The 24,852-nt window shown below is 56.9% G+C and overlaps 3 protein-coding genes across 3 annotated transcripts; 2 read left to right on the top strand and 1 right to left on the bottom strand.

Moving 5' to 3' along the window:
* Positions 1–582: 582 nt before the first annotated feature.
* Positions 583–6,697, top strand: ASPHD2 (aspartate beta-hydroxylase domain containing 2). The gene is made up of 3 exons (XM_039724527.1): positions 583–1,826; positions 4,151–4,264; positions 5,259–6,697. The coding sequence occupies exons 1-3, from the start codon at positions 947–949 to the stop codon at positions 5,366–5,368; spliced, it is 1,104 nt and encodes a 367-aa protein (XP_039580461.1). The 5' UTR covers positions 583–946; the 3' UTR covers positions 5,369–6,697.
* A 2,040-nt stretch (positions 6,698–8,737) lies between these two features.
* Positions 8,738–22,521, bottom strand: HPS4 (HPS4 biogenesis of lysosomal organelles complex 3 subunit 2). Its single transcript, XM_039724412.1, has 13 exons — positions 22,405–22,521; positions 21,462–21,552; positions 20,673–20,816; positions 19,602–19,709; positions 18,496–18,612; positions 18,293–18,387; positions 16,996–17,068; positions 16,277–16,310; positions 15,627–15,723; positions 14,293–15,178; positions 11,867–11,999; positions 11,489–11,597; positions 8,738–9,930 (listed from the first exon to the last, which is right to left on the bottom strand). Exons 1-13 carry the CDS (start codon positions 22,437–22,439, stop codon positions 9,759–9,761), a joined length of 2,094 nt encoding a protein of 697 aa, XP_039580346.1. The 5' UTR covers positions 22,440–22,521; the 3' UTR covers positions 8,738–9,758.
* Positions 22,522–22,546: 25 nt separating this feature from the next.
* SRRD (SRR1 domain containing) lies at positions 22,547–24,369 on the top strand. Its single transcript, XM_039724421.1, has 7 exons — positions 22,547–22,713; positions 22,786–22,826; positions 22,906–23,036; positions 23,111–23,209; positions 23,288–23,442; positions 23,661–23,706; positions 23,988–24,369. The coding sequence occupies exons 1-7, from the start codon at positions 22,568–22,570 to the stop codon at positions 24,192–24,194; spliced, it is 825 nt and encodes a 274-aa protein (XP_039580355.1). The 5' UTR covers positions 22,547–22,567; the 3' UTR covers positions 24,195–24,369.
* Positions 24,370–24,852: the final 483 nt, after the last annotated feature.

The raw sequence follows: 24,852 nt of genomic DNA, 5'->3' as shown, positions 1-24,852 counted from the left end.
CTCCCTGGGGTGTAACACTGCCTGAATCCCAGGTCTCCAGCCCTGCAGCACATCCCTACTGTAGGGTCAGATCCCATCTGCAGCCCGTCTCCATCACCATTGATAAGGAAATGCACGTTGAGAGTCTGCAGGACCTTGGCAGGAAGGGCTGGGGAGGGTTTGGATGGCTTTCCTGGCTCATAAACCCGTCTTGCTACTTAGAGTCAGTGCTCTTACTGGTGAGCTGGTGAAATCAAACAAACCAGCCTGAGCTGCCTCTGTTGCCACCACCCTGACCTGCTCCCATGGCCATGTGCTGGCCCTGTGGCCATGTGCTGGCTGAGCTCTGGACTCTCCCACAGCTCAGTCTCTGGAGGGAGAGTCACTTCAGAACCATCAGATGGAGGGGATAAGCTGATATGCTGCCAGATAGGGCAGTGAAGTGTGTACTCTCAGTGTATATTCACTTAGCAGCCAGATTTCAGACATGATAAGGCAGCAGTTTAGGAGAGGAACTGGCGGATGAGCAGGAGGGGAGATGGTCACTGGGGCAGTGGGAGATGGGGCCTGGATCTGGGCCTTTTATTTGGGTATTTGTGGAAGATGCTGTTGAGAGCACAGGGGATTTACTCAGCATGGGCTGATGCTAGCTCCTTATCCACCATCCCCTCCCTGAGGAGCCAGTGCCCTACACACTCCCAGCACACAGCTCCAGCTGTATCCTGTGCACTGACCCCAGCAGGGACCTCATGGGGCAGCCCTCTCCCTAACGCCTCTGGGTTTCTCTCCCCAGAACCTCCCTCCAGCACTGCCTTTCAGGATGATGGGCCCAGGAACACTGGCAGGGACCCTCCAGCCACGTGGCTGCTGACCCGGGGGCCAATGCAGAGCTCCGGGGAGCGCAGGGCAGAGCCGCCGCTCCGCTCGCCCATGGCAGCCCCTTCCCGCCGCGCCCCGGCCCGGCTGCATGGTGTGGGTGCCCCTGAGCCCCACGAGCAGTGACCGCCGGGCCCCGCTGCGCGCTCCCAGCACCACCACCATGTCTTTGGAGTGGCTGATGGACTGGAGCTGGTCTCTGGACGGACTCCGGGATTTCATTGCCACGGGCATCCAGTCTTTCCGCGACTGCGACGCCACGGCCCTGGTGGCCGTCGCCTGCCTGCTGGTCCTGTTCGTGTGGTACTGCTACCACGTGGGGCGGGAGCAGCCCCGCGCCTACGCCACGGTGAACGCGCTGATGCAGAGTGCCGAGGCCAACGGGGTGCAGAACGGGTTCGTGTACTGCCAGTCGCCCGAGTGCGTGCGCTGCTCGCACCACGACGGCCTCAACCAGAAACTCTACCACAACCTGCAGGAGTACGCCAAGCGCTACTCCTGGTCCGGCATGGGCAGGATCCACAAGGGCATCCGCGAGCAGGGCCGCTACCTCAACAGCCGGCCCTCCATCCAGAAGCCAGAAGTCTTTTTCCTGCCCGACTTGCCCACCACGCCCTACTTCTCCCGGGACGCTCAAAAGCACGACGTGGAGTTGCTGGAGCGCAACTTCCAGACCATCCTGTGCGAGTTTGAGACCCTGTACAAGGCGTTCTCAAACTGCAGCCTCCCTCAAGGATGGAAAATGAACAGCACGCCCAGCGGGGAGTGGTTCACCTTCTACCTGGTGAACCAGGGCATGTGCGTGCCCAGGAACTGCCGGAGATGCCCACGGACGTACCGCTTGCTCGGGAGCCTCCGTACCTGCATTGGCAACAATGTCTTTGGGAACGCCTGCATCTCTGTGCTGAGCCCAGGCACCGTCATCGCCGAGCACTACGGGCCCACCAACATCCGCATCCGCTGCCACCTCGGTGAGTGTCCAGCGCCATGGTTCGTGTGTTGGGAGGGTGTGGAGGGTGGCAGCCAGGCCTGGGTGCAGGAGCCCCAGAAAAGTCTCTGGCACCCCGTGCTCCTGGGGCTCTGCTCTGCTTTGGCATGAGGGAGGTTTTGGGGGCTTTGGTGGTGACAGTCCCTGGGTACCTGACATCCACAGAATCTCCAGATCAGCAGCAGGAGGGTTTCACCTCCTCCTCCTGCTGATCCAGGGCCGTGGACTCTTGCTGGTGTGTGATACAGGGCTGATTTTACATAGGGGTCTCTGAACGTCCCCCTCTCTGCAGGCAGGTCCCTTTCCCATCCCGGGATGTGGGGCAGCCTGGGGCGCTGCTCCAGGACTGTGTCGTGCCACTGGCAGCTCCTCTTTCCTGGAATCTCCTGGGTGCTTTGCATGGGACATGGGTGGATGGGAGCAGAGATGCTGCTTTGGGGCTTGCAAAGCTGCAGGTGAGGGCAGGGTGTCCCCTGGGGTGTCCCCTGCTGCGAGTCAGGCGCTGGGTTGGTGGCACAGTGCTCCGCACTCGATATGGGTGGATGGAAGCAGAGATGCTGCTTTGGGGCTTGCAAAGCTGCAGGTGAGGGTAGAGGGGTCCTGGGGTGTCCCCTGTGGCGGGTCAGGCGCTGGGTTGGTGGCACAGCGCTCCCTGCTCGGCGGGCAGGGATGGGGAGAGCCCACACGGCACAGATGGCTGGGCTGGCACAGCACCGACCGTGCCGGGGGAGGCACCGCACGGGCCCGGCTGGCAAACACCAACCGCGCCTGTTCAGCCAACAGCTCGGGTAAACACACCCAGGCAGTGCTGGCCATTTGTTTGGAATGGGAATTGTTTTCAGAGCTGGTCCCAGGAGCTGCCCTCGCTGGTGCCAGGAGGAAGCCTCTGTCACTGACGCCTCTCTCTGGGGCACTGGGGGATGCGTTCTCCTCATGAGGGGCTGGGAGAGGTTCCTGGGAGGAGCCAGTGATGTCTGAGTGGGCTCAGGTGAGCACACCTGGAGCACACACGCCCTGGGCAGAGGAATGACACGGGTCATTGACTTGTCCTTCTGCTGGGACTCTGCACTGGGCCGGGGGCACACTGGCACCCCCACCCTGGTGCTGGGAATGCTGCTCTTGCTGTGCCCAGGCCATGGATGTGTGTAAAACACAACCTGCCTTTTCAGGCAGCTGGATCTGCAAAGCCAGCACAGCCATCCATGGGGCAAGTCAGTCCCGAGGATTTACTCCAGGCACAGGCAGCTTCCATGGGCCAGGGCAGCATCCTGAGGGTGCAGGTGGGATGGAAGGGCTGCAGGCTGCTCCCTCCCTGCATCCCCCCAGCAGCTCAGCTTCCCTGTTCCAGCATCTCCAGCCGAGGCTGTTGTGCAGGGAAATGACTTTGGGTTTTGCAGCCTTTGAAACAGCAGCTTTGTAGTCCCAGCTTTGCCGGGCAGCTGGGAGTCCCTGCTGCGCTCGCTGGGTTTGGCATCACTCTTGGATTCATCCTGCTCGTTTGCTGCATCGTTACCGTTCAGGAGCCACGTGAGCCCTGACCCCTTTCTCCACTACGGCCTCATCTTTGGGGCAGGATGGCTCTGCAGCAGCTCCAGTGTCCCCAGCACTGTGGAGGGTGACAGTCCTGGTGCAGGAGGTGACGGGATCAACCCCTGTCAAACTGCTTTGGCTTGTGCTGGTATTTTAAGAAAAGACCCATTTTATTTCTAAGATTGTCCTTCATGTGGCCCTCACAGAGCTGCTTCCCCATAAGCGTTTTGTGACTCCCCCAGATTTCTGTCCTTGCAGCCCCATGGGTCACCCTGAGGCAGCACCTTGGATGGGGACTGAGGGATGGGCCAGGTCCCTGGGGAGCTTGTGGCAGAGCCACAGCCGAGCACATTTTCCAGCCCCAGTACAATTCCTGCTCCCCCAGCCTTGCCTGGGACAGGGTCATCACTGCAGGGCTGGAGGAAGGAGCAGGCAGGATCTGCCTTTGGTCCTGAAGTTGGAAAATATCCCGGGAGCCTGGCTCCCTGTGCACACCTCGGGGCCATGGGCTCTGGGGACTGGGAAGCTGTTCCAGATATGAAAGTAGTGCCTGCAGTGCTGAGCTTGCTGGTGACAGTGAAAAGGCAGGAAGGAGCAGACAGGGAGTGGGGCAGGGGCTGATCTGCTCCAGGCTTGGGGTTCAGGTCACTCCCTGCAGGGGAGCAGCCCCTCAGCAGCAGCGTGGGGCTCACACAGAGCTCGGTTTGCTCCCTGCTGCCCCACCACAGGGAACTCGGCACGGCCTGACCTCCCTGTCCTCTCTCTTTGTGCCTGAAGGTCTGAAGACGCCCAGCAACTGTGAACTGGTGGTGGGGGGCGAGCCCCAGTGCTGGGCTGAGGGTCGGTGCCTGCTCTTCGATGACTCCTTCCTGCACACGGCGTTCCACGAAGGTGAGTTCAGTGTGGGGGGCCTCGTGGTGTCCCCTTTGTGTTGGGGAGTGGAGATGAGTTGGGGGGCACTCACACTCAGTCTGTTCTGCTGCCCCAGCAGGGCTGGGGTCCCTGTGTCCATCCTGGGGGCTCAGGGCCCTGGCCGGCCTCAGGTGGGAGCATTCCTGTCCCTGGCATGGCAGGGCTCCCCATGAACACACTCGCTCTGCCTCAGGGTGCTGGGGCATCCTGGCACCCCTTTCCTGGCACACCCCTGGAGCCCCCCAGCAGCCTGTGGCTCGCTCCCATCCCGACTTGCTTGTGGTGCTTTCACAGCAGCGCCAGCCCAGCCCAGGGCCTGCTGACCCTCTCCCCTCAAGGCAGCTCAGCGTCCTTCATTGCCGAGCTCTGCAGGGCGGCTCCGGCTGCGGTGCCATGGCCCCGGCCTCCTCTGGCCCTGCTGCAGCTCGGCCCCAGCCTCCTCTGGCCCTGCTGCAGCTCAGCCTCGGCCTCCTCTGGTCCTGCTGCAGCTCAGCCTCGGCCTCCTCCGGCCCTGCTGCAGCTCGGCGCTGACAGGCCAGCAGGGGAGCAGCCTCACGCCCGCTGGATTGTTGGATTGTCCCTCCCTCCACCGCTGACGGAGGCTGTTCCGCTCCAGCTCTCCCAGATTACCCGGCATTAGTCGCCCATGGCATAAAAGCATCAGGCAGAGCTGTTCTACGCAGGGGAGCGTGCGGAGAGAGTGGGAGAACAAAAGCTGTTGCTTCCACATCAAACCTGCTGTGGGATTGGGAAGCACAGCTCCGTGCAGGGCCAGGAAGGCCGGAGTGGCGCAGCAGCTGCTCCCTGCACAGACCCAGCACGCAGCTGCAAGGAGGCCCTGCCTCAGGAATCCTCAAATCCCAAAGCACCCAGAGCCTGCTCCATGTCCCTGAGTTCCCAGTAAGCAGCTCTTTACTGGGATTGCACTGGGGAGGTGCCTCCCCACCCTCACTGTGCGTTTCCACTCCCCCAGGTGCCCCGGAGGAGGGTCCCCGCGTGGTGTTCATGGTGGACCTGTGGCACCCCAACGTGGCCGCGGCCGAGCGCCAAGCCCTCGACTTCATCTTCGCGCCGGGACGATGACGGCGCTGCCCGGCCTGGTGGGTTCAGGGCAGCTCGGCCGGGGCCTCTCCCGGCACACGGCCTCGGTGCTCCCTCCCGGGGGTCTTGTAAATGGAAACTGTGACGTGTATCCGCGCCCATCTCCTTCCTCCATCGTTGGCTTCAGGGATTCTTTTCCAAGCGCCGGCGCCTCGGCCCCGCCGGGGCTCGCTGCCCCCCTGCTCCGTCGTGTTCTGTTGCTACTGTGTTTTGCGGTGTTCAGAAGTAGAGTAACAAACCCAAGGGTGCTCGTTTGAATGTAATGTAAAATTTTTCTCGTGGTCATCAAAGGAACAACACACACCCACCATAACAGCCAACCAGCCTGCCCTGCCCAGCTGTGGCCCCGGATGGACGGACAGATGGACACTGGGGGCTGCCACAGGCACTGTGCTCCCCCCAGGCTGGGTCTGATGGGCTGGGCAGGGCACAGCTCTGCTCACAAAGAACCCTCCTGGGGCTCCTGCTTCTTCCTCCATGTGCCAGCTGGGCCTCCCCAGCTCTCCTGCCCTCAGAAACCCCTTTTGTCACCCAGGCAGGGAGCAGAGTCCATTGCCAGCCCAGCAAGGCAGGAGCCCTGACCTCCACCCTGCTGAGGGAACAGCACACACAGTCGTGTTCTTCAGTCTGACCAAGGGCGTTAGCAATTGCCCAAATCTCTTCCTTGCTCTATCTGCAACCCTCAGTTTTCCCAGCTCCCAGCTGGGAGGCCCTGCAGGGGCAGGGATGCTGTTTGGAAACAGAGAATGGGGGTTTTGTCTGTCTGTAGGAAGAAAGGAGGTCACCATTCCTTCTGCTGCTCCATCTTCTCCTTTCCTCAAGCCAGGGCAGGCACACACAGCGGCAGCTCCCATGGACCTGACACCACAGGACAGCTTCCCAAGGGGGGTTAATTCTGCAGCCTGAGTAATGAGGCCTCACCCTGAGGTCCTGCCCACCCAGGGACCACCACGCTTTTCCTGAAGTCCCCCAGCACCAGGGTCTGTGTGGGGTCTGGGGGCTGGTTTATAACACCCCCCCAAAGCACAGTGTGTGGTGGATGCTCACAGCTCTGGCTGGGGACCCTTTGCCTCTGTGCCCTGTCCCCCAACAACTTCTTTACAGACTTTTCAGTGGTTCGATTGCAAGAGAAGGCAGAGATTTCAAATACATCTGAGATATTTTTTACACCCGTCTTGTTACAGACTACCTGAAGTGCATGATTTCTACACGCATTGGCTACCTGGACACAGGCCCTGGGGAAGCAGGCTGGCTCTGTCCAAAGGTTGGTAACATTCATACAGTGGATAAGCAAAGATTATCAATAAACAGTTGTGCTGAAAACAGAATGGGCTTTGCCTGCTGCTCTAACGAGTCCAGGGTCAAGCAAACACTGAGGGGTTGGGTCCTGCTTATCTGGCTGCTGGTGGGAGAAGTGGCCTGGAAGAAGCAGGAGCTGCAGTGTAGGAGGGGGCATGGGCCTGTTTGCCAGGGATACAGTGAGCATGGCTAGTGCTCAAAAATACCCAGCCTACGGAAACTCTGTCCTGACCAGTCACAGCCTCCCAGGCCTGGATTGGCCAGGTTGGATGGAGCTCTGAGCAACCTGGTCTAGTGGGTGAATCCTTGCCCATGGCAGGGATTGCAAATGGGTATTTGAGGTCCTTTCCAGCCCAAACCATCCTGGGATTCTGTGATGTCAGTGGAGCCCAGGCTGCCAAGGAGCACAGGGAGCATCTCCCAGAGCCTGCTGGTGGGGGACAGCTGTGGGTTCCAGCCCTGCTGCCTGGCCCAGGGCAGCAGAGACTGTCCCCAGCCATCCCCAGGAGCAGCTGCAGGCCTGAAATTCCCCACAGCAGCCATCAGCCTTGCCAGAGCATCCACAAACCATTTCAGGAATTGCTTCCAGCTGCCTGCGCTGATTCATCAAAGGCAGCAGCTTCCCAGGAGCAGCTCCAGGGCAGAGGGTGCTGCTCAAACCCCACCCAACTGCCTGCAAACCAATGCCTCACCCCTTAAGCACAAACCCAGCTTGGCAGGGCAGAATTGCTCCCCATGAGCCCCCCTGGCAGCACTCAGACAGGCCCAGCTGCTCCTCATCCCCTGATGCTCAAAACGCCCCATTTTTAAGCATCCTCTCCAGCACAGCCATAGCCCTGCGGGATGGGAGCTTTGTGTGCTGCTCCCTCCTGACCAGCACAGGGCTGGGTGGGCAGACTGAGCCCGAGCAGCTGAAGGAGCAGAGCCAGCCCAGCTGTTCCTGGCTGGCAGACGGCTCAGCAGATTGCAGCGCAGGATCCCTGACGGCAGCAGGCAGGAGAATCCACCCGGTCTGTGCTGTGCCAAATCTCCCTCCTGTCCCTCTCAGGCTTTTCCTTCCACTTCTCTGTGTTTCCTGCTAGAGCACACAACCACTTCCCAAGAGCTCAGGCAGGATCCAAGTGGATCTCCCTGAGGAGCAGAGCAGGCTGGAGCTGCTCCTTGTGCTCCAAGGCTTCCTCTCCTGGGAATTGCAGAGGGAATCCAAATCTGCTGAGGGCACAGAAGGGACAGGCACAGCAGCACCTCCCAGAGGAGTCACTTGGCTCAGCTGAGCAGGGATCCCAGAGCACACAACCCTCATCCCTCCTGCCTTCTCCCACCCTGATGTTCGTCCTCACGATGTTCCCTGAGCTCCCTCCAGAACCAGATCAGTTTGTCCATCACCCAGTGGATTTGTGCAGGGAAGTCACCAGGGAAGCAGCACTTTACCTTGTGCCATCTTCCACATGGATGCCACTGAAACGGGAGATCACCAGGGTGACTCCAGCTCAGGCTTCCCAGGGAGTTTTCACTCCTACGCTGCCAACAGGCTCCTGACAGTCCTTGCATGCCCAGGATGGAAGCAGTGCCACACGACTCTGCTCCTGCTGAAACACCTTCTCAGCTGCCAGGGCTGTCAGCCAGGTGGCATCTATGCCCAGCCACCCCTGAGAGCAAGCAGCTGGCTCATCCTCTGGAGTCCTCTGAACTTCCTAGCAATGTCTGCAGAGCAGCCCTGGGATGGCAGAGTGACCTTGGGAACCATCTGTGCTGGAGTGGGAGCAGAAGCTGTGGCAGTGGTACCTGCCCATGCCCAGCTCTGAGTCTAGCACGAGCCTGCTCAGCACCTCCCCACGTTCATGTCTCTGCTCAGCATCTCTTGGTGACACCAGCCACACATCTATCCATCAGGAAGCTTCCAGCAGCTGCTCTGCAGGACTGATTGAACCAACAGGCTCTGCCTGTTCAACCCCAGCACTGCAGGAACCACCCTTGGAGGAGGTAAACAGGGAACAGCTCCCACAGCCCAGCCCATCACACCAGGAAGCACAAACACAACAACAACGTGACTCTGGCTGCTGACACACAGTGCTGGGATGAGCCTTGGAGACTCCTTTATTTCCACAGTCACACTGAGAGGTGTGTCTGCACCAGCAGCAGGTTCCAAGCCCAGCCAAACTCAGCTATCCACCCCTCAGTGTAAGCAGCCACCACCAAGGGCCTCCCCAGGCACCACGGACTGGGGACACTGTGAGAGCAGGAAGGGGACAGCTGCTGAGGGGATACAAAACCTCTTTGGTCCCATCAGCTAAGAGGCAACTTTGGGGTCTGCAGAGTGTGGGCAAACAGAGCAGTGAAGTGAGGTCCTGCAGCAGCAAGAAGGAGCACAGGCTGAGGGACACTCACACCACCATCACCCTGGGAGGCTGCATGGCCAGGTGGGCACAAGGAGGGCAGGGCTGGGCTGGACCATCACTGACCAGGGAGGTGTGGAGGGACAGGGACATCTCTCCAGAGTCACCTGTGGCATAAAAACCTCCTGAGAGCACCCAAAGGGGGACTGTGAGCTCTGCAGCTCTTGTTCTGCTCCCGTGTGACAACAGGCAGGCACTGCTAACCAAGGTAAGGCACAATGTCTTGGAAGGATCATTCCCAAGGATTAAGGGACAGAAATAAAGCCAAAGTCTGACCAGGGCAAGTGCAGGCACAGACAGTGGCTGACTGACATCTCTGAAAGCCAGCAGTGCCCAGGGGCTGTGTAACTCAGAGCAAGTGAGGCTTTACCTCAGCTCAAGGCACGTGAGGAGTCTGCAGAGCACCAAGAGAGTCCCTGTGAAGTCCATGTAAACCAAGAGCCTTGAGATGCTGCCTTCTGCCCTCAGTCTTTGGTAAATGCTGTCAATGACACCTGCACCAGCCCAAAACGTGCTGCAGGACAGGGCAAGGATTGTCCCTTCCTCAGGGCCTGGCAGGCTGGAGACCCCACAGAGGCAGGGCAGGGCCTTGTGCCTCTGTGGGCATAAACAGCTGAGATTTTCCTCACTGGAGATGAACATTGCACAGGGCTGAGCCGTTGTCTGAGCACAGCAGCTCACAGCAGGTTCACCCCATGCTTCAGCAGCTTCTGCTTGGCCTTGCTGGGCAGGCTGAAGGCGCTGTCGTGTGGGTTGGGGACGCCTGAGTTGCGGAGTGGAGCTCCCAGCTGCTGGAAGTAGGTCTCCTGGACAGGATTCCGGCAGGCATACACGGCTGTGGAGGCGTTCCTGGAGGGGCAGGGAGAGGCAGGGGTCAGACTGACAGCTTTGGGCAAGATTCACAGCTGGGCACTGGGCTCCCAGGTTTTGGGAGGGACTTTCAGGTGTCTCAGCATGGAGCTGAACAGGCACCAAACCCCTGAAGGCCATAGGGAACCAAATCCTCCTTCTAAAGGGTCCTGGCATCCTTAAAAGGGAAGGTGAGATATCTCAAAATAATTTAGTTTGGGAAAGACCTCCAAGGTCATCGAGTCCAACTTGTGACCGAGTCCAGCTCAGTGCTCTGGAGGTGACAAGGTGGGGATTGGTCACAGGCTGGACACGATGGTCTGGAAGGGCTTTTCCAAACTTAATGATTCTGGGATTCTGTGTGTGGCCACACTCCAAAGACTCCCCTTGCTGCCAGCCCAGCCCAGCACACCACGAGCCTGGAACACTCCTCGTGCCTGACATTCCTCCTCTGCCACTGCTGCTGGCCACAACCAAATCCCAGCACACACCTCGCAGCAGGAACCACATGTTCACTCACAGGTGTGATGAGGCTCAGACAAGAGCCAGATTCAGTCACCACCAAAGCTGTAATTAATAACATTAATTAAGACTAAGAATCCCCCCTCCCAGAGTATTTCCTGCAGGAGGGCTGGCAGGGAGCAAAGCCAAGGACCCTGGATTCATCCTCGAAGGAGGAAAGCAGCAACTGCTATGTTTGCTGACACCCTTCTGTGACAACTCTTCATAAAATAAAGCAGTTTTAGTCATCTTGTTACTCAGGCTGATTCACACATGGAGTTTCTTTTTTCGGGGTAACAGGGAACATGCCAGCTTAGCCAGTCAGTTTAGGATTGGATTGAAGGAGCCAGTGAAGCTCATGCTAAACAAGGAATTCTCCAGCATGACGTGTGTGATTCACATTCCCTTGGCAAGCGGTGCCAGAGTTACTGTGTAATTCCCAGGAGCACCTTTATTTCATCATGTTTTGGACAAACAAGCAGGACCAGGTGGGTGGAATCTGTGCACTCCCAGCTCAGCTGAGCAAAGGGGTGTCCACTTCAGCCATGGCCTGGGAAAGGGCTCTGGATGTCAGGAAAAGCTCTGGGTTTTGGGAAGGGCTCTGGCTGTGATAAGACCATCCTGCCTGGCGCATCACAATTGAGTTTGTCATGCACATCACAGTGTGTTTCCAACCCAACAAGCCGTGCAAGAAAACAATATCTAGGTTGCCAATTCTGGGCGCCTTTGGCTCCCTGCCGAGACACAAATTTATTAGGAACAGCTAAATTTAAAACTGCGTCTTAGAACCTTACGGTGCCAGGAACTGGCAATTGTGTCAGTGTTGCATCTTAATCCCAGCCATGGCACCACTCAGCTGTGCCCTCAGTCCACCCTCCTGGTGCCACTGCAGCCTCTCAGCATCCAGGAACCCACAAATCAAAGCAAACTTAGGGAATAAAGCAATGTGACCGGTCCTTGAGTGTGGTGACAACCTGATCAAAACCCAGCCAGCCTTGCAAAGGGCTTCTGCCTTTCTGTGACAGCCTGGGGCAGGAGGGTTGTGAGCACCTCTTACCTGATGATCACTTCTGAGGCCGTGGGGAGCTGGCTGAAGTCGGAGTGGATGAGTGTGGCTGCCCTCAGGAAGTGCCGCTCCAGGGGCCCGGGGGTGTGGGGCAAGTTGGCTGCACAAAGGAGAGAGGGGGTTAAAAACCCACCCTGCATTGTGCCCCTGTTCCCTGTGCAGGAAAAGGCTCTGGAGCTCACCACACACCCTGGACAGACTGGGGACACCCTGAATCCCAGCAGACAAAGCTCCCCCAACAGGGCCTTTGATCTGGGCTCTGTGGTGGGAGCTCTGCTGAGAAATGGTGTCTGAGGCGTGAGAAAAGGCTCCCATAAACCCCATTCTCCTCACTGCTCCCTCCTGCAGGCCCAGAAGAAGAAGGCTCACCCGTGAGGACGTTCTGGACACAGTCATAGTGTGTGAAGCTGTAGTTGGTCCTGGCTGAGGCCGAGGAGTCCTTGGGCAGGGTCTCCCTCAGGTGAACCTCGAGGCCATTTAGGGAGGCCAGGCTGCTGTGGTACTGCAGGAAGAGGGAAAGGAAAAACTCAGAGCCTCACCTGAGCCTCAAGGAGGTTCTGGAAGGAGTTCAGGTGACAGAAGGACCAGATCCTTCCTTGCTTTGCTGTCCCACCTAAAATGGCTGGGAAATTTTGGCATGGAGGGAACAGGTAAGTTACAGAGCTCCCAAGGCAGTGATGGGCTCTGGAAAACCTGGTCCAGTGGGAGCTGTCCCTGCCCATGGCAGGGGGTGGAATGGGATGGGCTTTAAGGTCCCTCCCAACCCAAACCAGTCTGGGGTTCTATGACTCAGAAAAGGGCCCTCCAACCTGAAAATCAGCCATTAAGCCACCTGATGCTACTAATTACAGGAAAATGCAAGGCCCCATTAATTTACCACCAACCATTACTCTCCAGGGCTCATTTCACATGATTTACAGCCCCAGCAAGGGACATTCCTTTGCTTACACCGGGCAGTACAAACACACACAACAAAGCACTGAATGAATGCCAAACTGATATTCTGGATGGATTTTCAGCAGCCCAGAGGCCCTGATCATGCTGAGGTTCCCTGGGCACAGGCAGGGCACAGGCAGGAGTCCTCCACCACTCCTGGGAAGATTAACTCCATAATCCTCACCCTGCCAATGAGCTTTCCCCTACTGGGGAGAGGATCAAGCTTTTGTTCAGCAGGATGCCAGTGCCTGGCCTATCCTTGACCCCTGTCACGGCACAGATTTTCCTTTCTGTGCAGTGAAATGAAGGGATAAGACCTAAAGAGAAGCAGGAGGCGAGGCCAAGAGCCTCCCACTCCACAGGGAAAGTCTGGGATGGAACCCGCCCTCCCAGAGGTTCACAGCTGCACAAGTAGCATATTTTACCCTTCTTTGGTGTCATTTGGGGGCCTCAAAGCATTCAAAAAAACATTAATTACAACTAAGCTTTGACATCCCTGAGAGCTGAGGGTCATTTTTAACCTACAGATAAACAAAGGGATAGACAAGCTGGGGTTGTGCCTCAAAGGCACCAGCAGCAGAGCTCAGCTGCACCTCCTGAGACACCGCCCCTCCTCCTGGGACCATGGGACATGCAGGGCACCTCTGCCAAGGGATAACACACCTGCACCCACGGGAGGGTGCAGCAGAAGAGCCCAGCCACAGCTGAATTCCAGGCTGTGTGACAGTGCAGTTTTGGTGAGATCCAAAACAAGGGTACGTGAGATGGAAGCAGATATTTAGGAAAAGAGGAATCTGAATGGAATGAGAGCTTGTCAGCGCCAGGGCAAGACACCAAGGCAGATGGAGTGTGCAATCCCTGTGCAATAGGGATTCCGCTCTCCAGCGTGACAATTCCCACCTGCCTGTGTCCCCCTGCTGATCCAGACGAGCAGAAGGGGGACAAAGTGCCATGTCTGGTGCAGAGGGGCCTGCCTGCACCTCTGGGCTCAGCTGATTTGGCAGCAATCCCAAGCCAGGCACATCAGCCCTGCTGTGCAGAGCAGACATTCCCCAGCTCCCAGGGCCCCAGGTGTCCCACAGCTCCGAGGGGAAGGAGCAACCCTGAGGCTCTGCATTAGTCTGAGCTTCCCTCCACCTTCCAGTCTGGCTGGGGAAGGAAATTAGGTTGTTCCTATGGCAACTGGCATATCAAACAGGGCTCTGCAGCTTTGACTCAGCTCCTGGTAGGGAGGCAGAGGCCAGGCAGCAGCTCTGCAGCTGATGCTTCCCAGGAAAGATGGGGGGCCAGCACATCCTGCCCCTGCAGCCCCATTAGCTGTGCTCACTGAGGAGTCTGGGCACCCAAATCCCACCACGGGGAGATTTGGGATTGCTCTGGTGTCACCTGGGTGCAGTGCCCACATGGCATCCCCAAGGAGCAGCCTGGAGGCTCCCACAGCCAAGGGAACCTCCCTGGGACCTGCTGCCAGCCACGTCTGCGGTGCTCCCCGAGGGAGAGGCGGTGACGTGCGGGCTGGGGCTTCGACACAACCAACCTCCCTTCCCAAAACGCACGGAACTGACGGGGATCCCCAGCGAATCCCAGCTCCAGCACAGGCCCCCGGCAGCCCGCGGGTGTCTGGCACACCCCCACGCTCTGCTCCGGTGCCGGCAGTGCCAGACAACAGCAGCACCGGGAGCTGCCTGTGAGACGCGGCTGTCCCCGCTCCGCTCCGGCAGCTCCCACGCAGCCGCGGCTGCCACAGCTCGGAGCAGGTGACGGAGGCACGGGGAGCACGATTCAGCACTCCCTGCTCAGCTGCGAGCCCTGTGCTCCCCACCAGTGCGGCTGCAGTGGGGCAGAGCTTTCCCACTCACCACGTCCTCCAGGGCGCTGCGGTCCCGGCGCAGCCGCTCCTCAGCCAGCAGCGACAGCACCAAGCCCTGGATGCAGTGAACGTAGAGGCTCAGCTGGGCTGGCTCACCCTCTCTGCCACCCAGCCTGTCCCAGCTGCCTTCCCTGCTGCTGGGACACGGTCTGTCCCCTGCAGGGGCACTGGGCAGAGCCTCCTGAAGCTCTGAGACCAGTGGCTGCCTCCTGCTGAGGAGCTGTGTGTGTCCAGCAGGGCCTGGACAATCCAAGCCCCACCCGTGGTCACCAGTGCTGTCACTTCCTCCAGACACACGCTCCTGGCTCACAGTCCATGCCTTGTCCTGCTCACTGGATTTTCTTCTGCTCAGCTCCCGGGCAGGAGAGGGAACAGCTGGACTGTGGCTGACTGAAAGCGAGTTTTGGGAAGCACAGTGACCAACATCAGAATCTGCAAGGGATTCCCTCTTGTCCTGGCTCTCCTGATCCCAGGAGTAAGGGTTGGGAAAGGAAAAGCCCTCCAGGTATGGACCTGTAGTGCAAGTACATTCAGTCTGGAGTGAGGAAGGGCTTGGGAGCTGCTCTGTGTCGCTCTCTGAGGGGAAGGATGTTTTCCTGCCGAGCTCTGAGTTTTCACTGCCTGCTCCACTCAGGTTTGCAGCTGGAGAATTCCTTGTGCTGGCTCCCGTTCCAGAAAAGTCCATCAGAGGACTTGCAGGGCTGCCCAGCTGCACAGTATCTCCTGGGGCAGGTGTCCCTGATGTGTCCTCATGGGACTCCTGCACAGAGATTCCATCCAAGGCTTGGTTTTTATGAGCTCCTGTTGATTCTGGAACTGCCTGGGAGCAGGGAGCACTCTCCTCTCCTCTGGGGCCTGCTGGGGACATGGGTGACCTAGTGGGAGATGACAAGTGGATGAAACACTGCGCAGGATCTGTGTGGAGTTATCCCACAGCTGCTAACCCCAGTGGCTCCTGACACTGATCAATGGCTGATCAAAGAGACCTGGGAAAAGGATGGGCCTTTCACCTAACACAGGTGAAATCCTGGGAATCTTACACTGCGGGCTCCTGGGAATGTCCCTGCCCTGTCCACAAAGCAATGCTGTGAGCTGAGGGACAAGAGATCACAGCTGGCCTGGGGAAGCAGCTCTGCTCCAGGCTGCTCACAGCAGGGTTTTGACACGGGAATTCTGCCCAGCCTGAGGGGCCTCAGGCAGCTCCAAAGGCAGTGACAGAGCCTGAGTTAATTCCAGGGAAAACAGTGACAATGGCAACAGGGACACAGTGCCTGTGTGAGCTCCTGCTGCAATTCCTGCCTCTGGCTCAGGCTGGTTTCCTACCTGGCCTTCCACTCCACAGGGAAGTCCTGGAGTGCAGAGACCTCCTGAGCCGTGAGGAACACCGGGAGGACTCGGACACCGGGAGGCAGCAGGGGCTCTGCAAGAGCAGGGCAGGATTCAACAGACATGTCCCGGCTTAAAACCACAAACCAAACCTGACCAACCCCAAGGTTCTGCAGGAGCTGCAGGCCTGCCATGATGCTGCATTCCAGCTGAGCTGCTCCCACCCTCCCAGCATTTTCCCATCCTGCTCATTCCCTTCATGCCTGACACAGTTAAATTTCCCCTCAGTGTTTCCATCCTGCCAGATCATCTCCATGCTGATGCTGGGAGGGGATGGCTGGAGGTTTGGACTGCAAGCACCAGCCATCTGTTGTCAGGGCCTGGCAGTGGCCAAGTGGCCACATGGGGAACTGGAATTAAGGCAGGCGTGGCTGGGAATCTGCAGAACTGGAATCAAACCCAAAAGAGCAAACCCAGCAGAAGGAGCTGGTTCTGATCACACAGCACAGGCTGGCTGGTGGCAGCAACACCCTCTGGGATATTTTGGAGCTACTCCAGCACCCAGCTCAGCTTGGGTGTGAATCCCAAAGAACCAGCCCGTGCTCCCATGCAGGGAAGGCAGCCCAAGGATGCAGCTGGATGCTCACCAGGCTCTTGCAGCTCCTCAGCTCCAGGCTCCCTCTGCAACACAAACCAAAAATCAGCTCTGTGCATGGATTAGGGACACCAGGACACCTCTGTCACCCTCCCAGTCCCCCAAGGCTGCAGCAGACCCCACACCACCCCCCCAGCAAATGCTGGAATTGTTCGGTGCTGGGAAGGGTTTTGGTCCTTAGGGAGCTCTCAAAGCCAAGGGGAGCTTCCCAAGAACCAAAATACACCTAAAATTCAGGACAGAGCCCAGATTTATCATCACCACCTGCTCAGGGCACAGAAACTCCCTTCATTCAAGCAGAAGAACAGCAAAGGTTGCCTCCATATCTGCATACTGATGGCTTTTTTATAGAACATCTTGATCACACACATGCTAACTTTTGGCAAGTTTTAAAGCAAATGAAAACTGCTGTTTGTCACACACTCATTTGATGGATTTCCCAGAAAATAGCAAAACTTGTGTAAAAAGCAAGTCAAAACACCACATAAATGAGAACTCAGGAATTCAGTAAGTTAAAGACTGAAAAAAAAAAAGCTAATTTCTAGTGCAGAAATCTTGGAACCTTTTTAAATCATAACCAATAAAAGCTTTAAGCATCATCACCAATATTTGTCCTTCCCCTTGGTGACACATGCCAGATCTGTGTGACAAGAGCTCCCACACCACATCCTTCCAGGAATCTGCTTGCAGGGAATGTGTTCAGTACCATACCTGGCCTGGGGACTCGCTGCCCTGCAGGAGGACTTTGGCAGTGAGAGGAGGTGGCAGCTGGGTGCTCACAATCCTGAAAGGACAAAGCAAAGTCAGAGAAACACAGAATGGTTTGGCTTGAGAGGGAACTTAGAGATCATCAGTTCAGTCAACTCTGATGACATTTGGTGACAAAATGTCTCTACCAGACAGACCAGAGACACAAGGTGACACACCCTGGTACAGGACAAGGCTCCCAAGTCCCTCCTCAGGTCAAATGTCCATGTCCCTTCACTCTCAGGTGCAGCAGTGACTCAATCCAATGTCCTGCCTGCAGCTATGAGGTCACTCTCTGGCAGATGCTCTCCTTGTGGCACATTTCCAGTGCCCGTAAAAGGTGTCACTGGAACAGTTCATGCCAAAGAAAAATGGCACTTGAGCACTGCTGCCAAGGAATTCTCGGAATTCCCCACCTCCTGTCTTTCAGGGCCACCTTGGAGGCTTTCCTTGAAGTCATTCAGTCATTTTTGATTGAAGGAAGCTGGAATTTCTTGTGGGGAATCCTGGCTCATCCCCCTGCAGACCTCCTGTCAGTACAGACAGTGCTCCTGGCCAGCAGGTCAGACAAACCCGGGACACACGGACACACCTGCACTGAACTGCACACCTGCAGAGGGAATGCTGCTGGGAAAGCACAACATCCACTCATCTCCCTTTTCCTGGGTGACTTCCCCCTAAAAAGCCTCAGAAATTCAGTGCTCACATCCTGCTGAGTACCAAAACCAGCAGATTTCTACTAAAACCCAAGTCTTGAACTCTCTCATGGTGATGAGCACAGATAACCTTGGAGAGACTGTTCACAAGGGCCTGGAGTGACAGGACAGGGGGCAATGGATTCAAACTGCCAGGGGGCAGGGTTAGATGGGATATTAGGAAGAAATTCTTCCCATGAGGGCAGTGAGGCCTGGCACAGGGTGCCCAGAGAAGCTGTGGCTGCTCTTGAATCCCTGGAAGTGTCCAAGACCAGGTTGGATGAGGTTTGGAGTAACCTGGGATAGTGGAAGGTGTCCCTGCCCATGGCAGGGAGTGGAACTAGATGGGATTTAAGATCCCTTCCAATCCAAGCCATTCCATGATCCCACAGTTCCACGAACCACTCAGTCTCAGTGACCCACAGACAGCCAGGGACTGCCTGGCCTGAACCTCTGATGGTTTTCAGCCTTTGAGCCCTTGCTCTGCTCCCAGGATGCACTCCAGGATCCAAGCCCCAGAAAGAGGTGGATTTCATCCTCTGGGGAACAAACACCTGGTTACTTACAAGCCTTTGTAGAGGATGCAGCCTGCCAGGACATGGGGAGAGCGCTGGCACGTCTGCAGGATGAGAGCTGCCTTCAGCAAAAGCAGGGGATCCACCTGGCCAGGGAGAAGCAGGGCAGTGAGGACACAGAACCCTGGGAAAGCTCCAAGCAGCAAACAAACAAACACAGTGGCACTGGGGCACTGCAGAGGACAGGCTCTTACCTTGGTTTTGTCCAGATGCCAGAGAGAATTGAAAATCCTGTGGAGGTCACTGGTGTTTTTTTGGATGTGTTCAATGTACCTGTCCCACTCCCTGCTCAGCTCCTCCTGGGAAAACACCTGTGGGTGGCAAAACCCCCACAAACACTGTCACTGCAAAGTGTCCATGCACTCAGGATGGGAGATGCAATCCACAGGGCCTGACAGGATAAGGTCAGGAAAAGGTGGGAGACAATACTGAGGGGAACCTCTTTAGGGTGAACATCTGGGAAAGGTCCAGCAGAGCCCCACAGGACCTTGGAGCAATGGTGGGGATGACCTGATCACTTTTCCAGGTCCGACTTCTTGGATGTGTGACCCTTGGCAGGAGGAAGGCAACACAAGGGAACACTGCAGAGCTGGGACAGCACGGGAAGTGTTTAAATCTCCCCAAAAGTCACTGTGTCCCCAGCCCCTCATTACCAGGTCCCTCATTACCATGTCCCAATCTCTTGTTACCATGCTCCCATGCCCTCAGTCTCTCATCACAATGTCCCAGCCCCTCATTAACATGTCCCAGTCCCTTGTTACTATACCCCCACGTCCTCAGTCACCATGTGCAAGTCTCTTGTCACCCTGTCCCCACATCCCTGGTCCCTTGTTACCATGTTCCCATGCCCCCCAGTCCCTCATTACAACGTCCCAGTCTCTCATTACAACGTCCCAGTCCCTCGTTATCATGTCCCCAGACTCTCATTACCATGTCCCAGTCTCTTGCTACCTTGTTCCCACATCCCTAGTCCCTTGTTAGAGTGTCCCCATGTCCCCAGTCCCTTGCTACAATGTCCCAGTCCATTGTCCTCATGTCCCCAGTCCCTTGTTACCATGTCCCAGTCCCTCGTTACAAAGTCCCAGTCTCTTGTTACCATGTCCCCCCATCCCCAGTCCCTCGTTACCATGTCCCAGTCCCTCGTTACCATGTCCCAGTCTCTTATCACCCTGTCCCCATGCCCCCAGTCCCTGGTTACCACATCCCAGTCCCTTGTCACCCTGTCCCCATGCCCCCAGTCCCTGGTTACCACACCCCAGTCCCTTGTCACCCTGTCCCCATGGCCCCAGCCCCTGGTTACCGTGTATGCACCACGCACGGGGCCGTGGTAGAAGGTGAAGAGGCCGATGAGCTGCTCCAGGAGCCGCCGGCAGCTCACGTCAGGCAGCTCCACAGCACAGCCCAGAACCTGCAGCAGACACAGCAGGGATGGAGAAGGTTGTCTGTCTGACAGAACTCGGGCACGACAAGTGAGAACAGCTCTCATCGCTTTCACACAAGGACAGGCAGCTCTGTGCAGGCAGACACCCTTTGGAATCACAGTCACAGGAAAAGGAAATGCAAACATACCCACACAAGAGCCCTGGCACAGACAGGATAAATAAATATCAGAAATGCAGCGCTTCAGACACACTCCCTTCCCACGTTAGATGACCTAACTTGGTGCTTTAATAGCTAAGTACTTCAAAATATTCAAATTAACTCATTATTAATGTTATGGTGATGCTCCATCTAGTTTTTGAATTGCTGAAACAGAAGCAGCAGTGCCAATTAAATGGGGCTGACTGGCCTCAGCCCAGTTCCCAGGGGATGGTTTGGGGCTCTTTTGTCACAACTGCCATACACTGCTCTTTATATATAAATATCTGTGGACATTTACAAAGCTCTGGGGATGCTGAGGGCTGGAAGGAAAGAACAATCAGACTATCAAACAGTGACTGTGTCCTTACAAACTGCAGCACATGGAATCCTGTTATGCCCCATTCCTGGAAATGTCCAGGTTGGACTGGGACAGTGGAAGGCGCCCCTGGCACGGGGTGGAACTGGATGAGCTTTAAGGTCCCTTCCAACCCAAACCAGTCTGGGATTTTGGGATTCTGTTTCCAGCCAGGAACATCTTAAGAAATCCCTTTGGGTGTGGGTACAGAATTGAGGTACTTGAAATTTTCCTGCAGGAAGCTGAGGCGACTGCCAGGCCTCAGAAAACAGAATTTAAGTTACGAATGAAATTAAATTTGTGCACTGCAAGGACCCTCCCCAGCTCTCCCTGGGTGCAGCCCACACCCTGAAAAACAAACCCTCATTGTCTGATGCCATCCTTCAGCCCCTGGCTGCTTTCACTCTGTGACTGCTCCGGAGCTCCTGCACTCACCCACAGAAAGTCTCCATCCACCACCACGGCAAACTTGAGCTTCCTGAGGCGGACGAGGCTGGGAGGGGCCCCGGAGATCTCGGTGAGGCAGCGAACAACCCCGGCCATCTGCCCACACAGCAGCTCCTGCTGCTCCGGGATGGTCTGCCAGGGAGACAAGGCTTGAACTTCCCATTAAAAGAACTCAGAAAAAAAAAATCACTGCTGTTTTTAGGTATAAATAAAAAGTAATCATCATTTCAACTCAGTTTGCAGAGAGGGCTGTCAGGAATTGGCACAGGCTGCCCAGGGCAGTGGTGGAGTCACCATCCCTGCAAGTGTTCAGAAAGTGTGTGGGTGTGGCACTTGGGGACAAGGTTTAGTGGTGAAGAGAGTGCTGGGTTCATGGCTGGACTTGATTTTATTCCAACCTTGACAACTCTAGGATTCTATAAATCAAACGCAGTAGAACAGGCAAATTTCTCGGAGAAAAATAATTGGATTGTTTTTCCAGGCAGCAAAAGGGCCTGGGGCTTATGGAGAGGAACTTTCATCCCTCGTGTGTGTTTATTGACATCACCAGGACAGAGCTGGGCTGTGCTGGCCCATTCCTCAGGGAGGGAGCAGAGTTTAACCCCCAAGAGCCCAGCCCTGCTCCACCTGGAGTTAATTGATAACTGGGATTCCTTAAAAAAATTCCTAAAACTTTTGTGACTACTAAGTAAGGATTAATCCAAACCATCTGGAAGCCCGACCCCTCCCGATCCAGAACCATCAGCAAACCTTTACAGGTAATAAAGCAGACATTACCTGGGGAGGGTAAAAATAACAGATGCCAGCACTTGTAGGATCCCCTTCCTCCTTCACTTTTGAGCCATCATAAAGGAAAAAGTAATTCCACCTAAAAAACATTGGCAGAAATGATTGTGCATTTGAAAACTGTTACCCTTCTCCCTCTCCTTTCTATTTCTTCAGAAGAGCAACAAAAAGTTATTGCAAATGGAGAGACATGATTCTTTGCACAATCACACCGAGTTTACACCCAAAAGCAGCACCAAAAAGGTCCCTCACCTTCAGAAGTGCAACAAAAAGTTGTTGCAAATGGAGAGACATGATTCTTTGCACCAAAAAGGTCCCTCATGACTAAATTTCACCACTTTTGTGAGTTTAAAACAGGTTCTATAACTCCAACTCTCAGACACCTGGAAGGAGAACTGGAAAGAAAGTGGATTTGTGAGACATTGCACCCTCAGCACAGGGGATAATCATAGTTAAGAGAGTACAATAATTATTATAATTATCGAGAATTATTATCCATGTGTATCCCAAGCAGCTCCCGGGTGCTGCCTGCACCCAAGAGCTCCCGAGAGCAGGAGACAGCAGGGTCCCTCTGACGATGTGATATCATTCTGCTCAGAATTTCTCGAAGAGAAAATTACAATTTCTCGAACACACGTATTCAGTAACACTTCCCATCGTGTCCCGTCAGCCAGCACGAGCTCGGAGCGAGCTTGGTGCGGGGGTTTTCCCGCAGGAGCAGCCCAGGTCCGGAGCACAGGCTGGCTCAGAGGGAGCCGCGCTGCTGCCGGGCCAGGAGCGGGGGGCTGGATCCGCTCCCGGTCCTGCGGGGACCCGCGGCCCGGCACCGAGCTGCTGAGCCCCGGGGGCTGCCAGAGCTCAGCCCGGACCGGGGACAGCGATCCGCGCAGGGCCGAGGGCGCTTCCCGGGGCTCGGGGCGGGGAAGGGGCTCACCATGGCGCGGGGCCGGGCGCGGCGGGGCGGGCCATGGTGCGGGGGCTGCGGCGGCTCGGGGATGCTCCGCACGGTTCCGGGATGCTCGGGGATCGCCCCGCTCGCTCCCGCCGCCGGTTCCGGGCGCGCCCCCGGTCCCGTGACCGCGCACGTGACCGTGCGCATGGCGGAGGCGGCGGGAGGGTGGCGAGCGGGGCGCGCCCGGCGGCGGCGGCGGGGCCGCGGTGAGCAGGAGGAGGAGGATGAGGAGGAGGAAGGGGAAGGCGGCCCCGGAACAGAAGCGGTGCTGCGGCGGCTGCGAGAGGCGCGGTGAGTGCCCGGCGCCGGTCCGTGTGTGTTCTCTCCCCGCCGGGCCCCGCTAACGCCGCGCTCTCCCCGCAGGGACGATCTGCTGAGCTCCGGCTTCTGGGCGGCGAGCGCCGGTGAGTGCGGGGAGCGGGGGGTGCGGGACAGCGGGGACAGCGAGCCGCGGCTCCGCCGCGCTGACCCCGCCGCCCGCAGGAGCCGTGCGGGCCCCGCTGGGCGCGGAGCCGCCCGCCCGCTGCGTCTGCTACGGGCTGGGCCGCTTCGGGCGCTGCCCCGCCGCCCGCTACCAGCTCGCCTTCCTGCTGCTGCTGCTGGACGAGCTGCGGGTGAGCACCGGCACCGGGGGGAGCGGCGCGGGCGGCGGCGGAGCGCTCCCCGCTCACGCCGCCGTGTCCCGCAGGTGCCGCCCGCTCGCTGCGCGTTGTTCGACCCGGCCTTCTCGGCGCGGGAGGCGGCGGCGCTGCGAGCGCTGGGGATGTGCGTGCTGCCCGAGAATGAGGTGAGGACACCGCCGGGTCACACCGCGGGGACCCGCGGACGGGGCTCGGCCCTGACGGGCTCGGTGGTTGCCGGGCAGGAGGGGAAACGCGGCATCGAGGGCGCGGCCACGCTGTTCTACATGGTGCACTGCGGGAAGGCCCTGTACAACAACCTGCTGTGGAGCAACTGGAGCCCAGCGGCGCTCTCCAAGCTGGTCATCATCGGGAACAGCTTCCGAGGAATCGAGGAGAGGTCAGGGCACAGCCTGGACAGGCTCTAGTGCCTCCCACCCTGATTTCCTCTTCTCTGTCCCACACTTTGATTTTGTTGCTTATGACAGCAATTTGCCTGTCGTTGCCATAAAGTTTTCAGTCATGAGCCCTCTCCCCCCTCTGTCCCACCTGCATGCAGAAAACCTGTCTAAATCCAAGAATGTCATTGTCTAATGTGGACATCTTCTGTTACTGCAGATTGCTGTCCAGAATCTTGGAGAGAGATTATTCTTACATAGCAAAGGTATGAGGCAACAGTTTAACATTATTACTTCATGTTGACAACACACCTTTTAATGAAAATGGAAATGAACTGCCGTTGGAAAGAAGAGGGGGTTATTTTCAAAACCTTTTTCCTAGACACTGTAACATAAAAGCTAATCACTTTAGGATTGTTGAACATCTGCAGAACATCCTGCACACAGAGGCTGAGGGTAATAGAAGAGCATTCTCATCCTCACTGGCTCAGCTTTGCAGGAAGGGGCTGCTGCATTGTCTGTAACTTTTTCCCCAAACGATCTGTAGGTCTTGAAAGGAGTGGAGGAAGTGGCACTCCCCAGTCACCCCCGCTACCTGGACACCTTCAATGACACCTCCGTGCACTGGTTTCCCTTGGATAAACTGCAGGAGCTCTCCCCTGAGGTCTGGGACTTTGTGGAGGAGCCGATGTACCAAGATTGTGAGGACCTGGAGATCATCAGGAAGGGGGAGGAAGCTACTGCCAAGTCCTGACCATCCCTGTGGTGGCAGGGCTGGGATCCTCATCTGTTCCCATGGAATCTTCTGTGCAGCTCAGATGGAGCTCAAGGAGCAATTGTGGCATCAGGCTCTGTCCAAAGTGGCAGCACCTGAATGCTGAGGTGATGGGACATTTTTTGTATTTTATTTAATAAAAAAGTAAAGCTGAGCTTTGATTTATACTCACTGAACCACAGCAAACTAATTCCACCAAAGCCTGCCTTGGGAGCCATTCCCACTGCAGTGACTGCTCTGATTCCCTCCCCTTCCATAACAATTCAAGGCCTTTGCATGTCCTACACACATTGCAAAGCATCAGGAAGGGGAAATTATCAGAGGGGTTTGCAGAGGGAGGTGTGGGGGTCTGGTTCCCAGTGCAAGCTTGGAAAAAGCTCCCAGCTTTCTTTGCTGCTGAGATCAGCTCTTGATCAGTCCTGAGAACAATCAGGTTGGCTCCCTCCAGGAAAAAGCCTCAGTGTTCCTTCCCTCACCTCTGTGCTCTTACCCACTGCAGCCCCACAGCAGAGAGAGCTGGGACAGGTCCTGGCTGTGTGCAGCAAAGAGCCCACTGTGTGAGGGATGTTGTGGGGACAGTAACTCACTGCCAGCACAAGCTGTGACATTTGCCACTAGAGACTCAGGGGACTCAGCT

This window comes from Passer montanus, unplaced genomic scaffold (assembly GCF_014805655.1).
Source record: "Passer montanus isolate IOZ18808 unplaced genomic scaffold, ASM1480565v1 scaffold53, whole genome shotgun sequence".
Taxonomy (NCBI): domain Eukaryota; kingdom Metazoa; phylum Chordata; class Aves; order Passeriformes; family Passeridae; genus Passer; species Passer montanus.
Note: the sequence above shows the minus strand (reverse complement) of the source record. Positions and strands in the feature narration are given on the sequence as shown.

Bases quoted from the DNA above. Each gene is read 5' to 3' on its own strand.
- ASPHD2 (XM_039724527.1), top strand. From the start codon at position 947: ATGGTGTGGGTGCCCCTGAGCCCCACGAGCAGTGACCGCCGGGCCCCG. The intron at 1,827-4,150 runs GTGAGTGTCCAG...TTGTGCCTGAAG, and splicing joins CCGCATCCGCTGCCACCTCG to GTCTGAAGACGCCCAGCAAC. The intron at 4,265-5,258 runs GTGAGTTCAGTG...CCACTCCCCCAG, and splicing joins GCACACGGCGTTCCACGAAG to GTGCCCCGGAGGAGGGTCCC.
- HPS4 (XM_039724412.1), bottom strand. From the start codon at position 22,439: ATGGCCCGCCCCGCCGCGCCCGGCCCCGCGCCATG. The intron at 18,613-19,601 runs GTAACCAGGGGC...TGCCACCCACAG, and splicing joins CCGTGCGTGGTGCATACACG to GTGTTTTCCCAGGAGGAGCT. The intron at 15,724-16,276 runs GTGAGCATCCAG...CTGCTCTTGCAG, and splicing joins TGAGGAGCTGCAAGAGCCTG to AGCCCCTGCTGCCTCCCGGT.
- SRRD (XM_039724421.1), top strand. From the start codon at position 22,568: ATGGCGGAGGCGGCGGGAGGGTGGCGAGCGGGGCGCGCCCGGCGGCGG. The intron at 23,443-23,660 runs GTCAGGGCACAG...CTGTTACTGCAG, and splicing joins TTCCGAGGAATCGAGGAGAG to ATTGCTGTCCAGAATCTTGG. The intron at 23,707-23,987 runs GTATGAGGCAAC...AACGATCTGTAG, and splicing joins ATTATTCTTACATAGCAAAG to GTCTTGAAAGGAGTGGAGGA.